This window comes from Lactuca virosa, chromosome 7, assembly GCF_052849685.1.
Source record: "Lactuca virosa cultivar CGN04683 chromosome 7, Lactuca_virosa_CGN04683_v6, whole genome shotgun sequence".
Lineage (NCBI taxonomy): Eukaryota > Viridiplantae > Streptophyta > Magnoliopsida > Asterales > Asteraceae > Lactuca > Lactuca virosa.
In genome coordinates this window covers 168,433,933-168,437,522 of record NC_136432.1, presented here as the reverse complement: position 1 = coordinate 168,437,522, position 3,590 = coordinate 168,433,933, and the positions used below count along the sequence as shown (strand labels likewise).

At 34.9% G+C, this 3,590-nt stretch overlaps 1 protein-coding gene across 1 annotated transcript; it reads left to right on the top strand.

Annotated features, from left to right (window-relative positions):
• Window positions 1–1,871: 1,871 nt before the first annotated feature.
• LOC145127302 (putative F-box protein At3g16210) lies at window positions 1,872–2,972 on the top strand. The gene has a single exon (XM_079062520.1). It carries the CDS (start codon window positions 1,872–1,874, stop codon window positions 2,970–2,972), a length of 1,101 nt encoding a protein of 366 aa, XP_078918646.1.
• The last annotated feature ends 618 nt before the right edge of the window (window positions 2,973–3,590 follow it).

The window sequence follows — 3,590 nt, the reverse complement described above, 5'->3', positions numbered from 1 at the left end:
GTCAAAATCACATATTTTGGACAGTGTTGCAATCACTATCCTTGAATTATCCAAGATAATATTGATATTCTTAGACCCAACCTCTAATAAAATATTTGCTCGATGGGGGATGGGGTTCTTTATTGCCGACATTTGGGAATTGGAAACGAAAAAAAAGGAAAATAAAATTGGTTTTCGGTTGTTGGTCCTCTTTGTGTTTAACTACTAATTAGTGTGAAACTAGAGGAGAAAACATTAGGGGAACAAAACAAAGAAAGAAGAAAACAAAATGAAAAATAAGAAAGTGATAACGCGAAAAGGAGATAGTAAGAGAGGGTGGTTGTTTCTTCAAGTTCATGATGAAACCAAATCAAACCCAAATGAACACCAAAAATCGAATCCATGATAACCCATATAAATGATTTGGACTTCATTTTCCTCACCAGATGAACCTAGAAGTGATCTTGGGACCATCATTTTCTTCACAAGATTTGGTTCAAAATTTGGACATGCGGTGGGAAATCAAGATGATTGGATGCTTTCTCCGATGATGGTGAGGTAGTAAGGCTAAAGGACATGGTTAACCATGTCCTGAATCTAAAAGTGAGCCACTCCTGAATCTAAAAGTGAGCCACTTCAGTTTCACTACAACACCACTACCTTAGAAAATACCCACCACACCACATCATCTATATCTTCTTATTTTTTATTTATTTTAATACAACGCTTAAAAAAGACAATTTCCAAAAAGAACTTCATTAATAAAACAAATAAAAATTACATTAATAAAACAAAAAAAATACACAAAAATTAAAATCTACATGAATGTAAAAATAAAAATACATTGATATTAATAAAACAAATATTAATAATCATCATATTTTTCTTGAATTTTCCGTTGGAGATTTAAAACCGCTCGAAGTTGTACCGACGAATTTCCATTTTTTGAGGTAAAGTGAAAGAAAAATAGTTGGTAGTTTAGAATGAAAAAATTGGTGGTTATGGTGTGAACATGTGTTTTATAAATGCTTCTAGATTCAAAAAGTATGACAGTCACTGACACGAACTGGGTTCTCCGGAGAGAGGTTTGTTTATGAGGTTTACTTTTATGTGGAGAACATGTGTTCACAACTATACTCCGGAAGGAGGTCCCAGGAGTATACTTTTATCTGATGGCTAAGTTAGTTTTCCCTGAGAGAGAACAAGGTTTTGTGTTTGTAAATAAAGGTGTGAGTGAACATGACCTCAGCCTTGTGCACGGCTTTAGCTTTTTTAGGATGATTGTCGTTGTGTTCTATAACTTATATATGAAGTAATGAAGCTATGTTCAAACTTCACCTAATGCAATATATGTATAAGGGCCAGCCCATTGTTGATTTTAGCAGCCCAAGCAGAAATAAGTTACACGGCCTTGAGAATAAATAAAGGTCGGGAAGGGCATACTTACATCCACAATCGTCTTCTTTTCTTCATCGTGATCCAGTGTTCCTCTTCTGACTTCTCTGGTGAGTGACTTTTTAACAATCATCTTTTTTTTTTTTTTTTTTTTTTTTGCTTTGTAGTTTATGAGACGGGCTACAAAAATGTTCAGATTCACCAACATTATAATCTTGTGAATAACATTTATAGAATATTTCTTATTGATTGCAAATATGACAAACACAACTAATTCGAATTGTATGGCTGATCTATACATACATAAATAAGCATATAAATGTCCAGTGGCTTTCGTTCACACCTACTTACTTTTTTCATTTGATCCCATTCTTCGTTCACAGTCAATGTTAGTTTACACAACCATGAATATTGAAAAGAATTCTAATGTTATGTAAATAAAGAAAATTTTGATTGCAATTGATTTTTATCTTGTTTGAAAAATTCAGGACTAAACAATGTCAGATTATCTATGCGAAGAGTTAATTATTGAAGTATTCACAAGACTACCCCCTAAATCCCTCCTCCGATTTAGATCACTCTCAAAATGGTTATGTAGTTGTATTTCTAGCCCCAGTTTCATACGCATGCACACTTTTCGATCCCCACAAAAAATCCTCTTCAGACATCTAACTAGTGATGGCAAAAATGAAGAACGAAAAGTCTTTTATACATTACATGGAGAGGAGGAATTGCCAATGTATTTGTGTCCCAAACGTGTATACATTGATATAACAACAACAGTCCCTTTCCCTTCTGGGGACACTATTGCTTCATGTAATGGAACTTTCTGTTTGCTGACTGAAAAAGGTTTTACTCTATGGAACCCTTCAATCAGGCGCAAACTAAACGTGCCTGAATTTCCTCGGAGATCTGAATCCTTTTCGTTGCAAGGTATTGGGTTTGGATTCGATCCAATCAGTGATGATTACAAAATTGTCCGGATATCAAATGTCAAAAACCATTCATTTGTTTATGTTGTGAAGAGTGGCACTTGGTGTGAGATTGCTTCCCCTAATCATGCAAATCAGATTCTTAGTGTCCGTTATGATGCCTTGTTTTTCAATGGAGTGTTGCATTGGGTGATATATGTTTGTCATACAGAACCAAAAGACATATACATTCGTCGTATACTAACATTTGATTTGAGCACTCATGTTTTTGGTATGATTCCATTGCCTACATCCAATCGGCATTGGATTACAACAGGACTAACAACCATCCAAGGTTCTTTAGCTTTGATTTCTTATAATGATGAATTTAAAGAAAGTTGGATTCGGGTATGGAGAGATGATTCTTGGTCTGTGGTTTTTAAAATCAATACAGATGAACTTTATGTTGTAGGAGCTTTGGAATTGCATCCACAAGCGACCAACAATGGTGATTTGTTGCTAAATACTTATTCTCATAGGCTCCATGTTTATAATCTCAAGACGGGGGTGTCATCAAGAGTAGGCGAGTTCAATGCTGCTTTAAGTTTATGTTACTTTTATCAGTGTGTCGAAACCCTTCATTTGTTAGACATGGGGGAGAGTATTGGTGAAACGGAAGAACTATGAAGAAAAATAACATTACATTTTGAATTTCGATGCATTTTAATTACTATTTTGGTCTTTGTCATTGGTACAAAAGGTTTTTTTAGTGAATAAACAAATATGTAATTTCCCACTTGGTTGCCAATAAAAGGAGATATTATTGAGGCTAAAATTGTTGATGATCGTTGACGCATCAAGTAGAATATCCTGATCAAGCACATGTTTCTCCATGTGAGCGCATTTACAACTTCACATATGATATGGCATTTTGTCGAGCGTCTAGTAGGTGTCTCTTCACCTGACAGTCGCTCTAGTCTACGGTCATCTGGTGCATCATCTTCAACCTTTGCTGACAATCAAAGATCAAGTTGTAGGGCGCAGCAGTATAGCATAGAACAGCTAGGCGAATCAAGATCATTAAGCTCAAATTTGATTCTAAGCTATAGCACATGTGATTCAATTGCTTGGGCGCATCAGTCCCTGAATCCCACTTAGCCTATCGGAGAGGGCACTTAGCCAAATAATTACCCTTTAAATTTTCAATTTCAAATATAGTTATTATATTATATTAAAAACATTTATTAATATTATTGGTTCTGTCTGATTTTAGTGGTTCGGTTTTGAATGAAAACCATAACCAAA

Excerpts from the sequence above, each read along its gene's own strand:
- LOC145127302 (XM_079062520.1), top strand. The coding sequence starts at position 1,872 with ATGTCAGATTATCTATGCGAAGAGTTAATTATTGAAGTATTCACAAGA.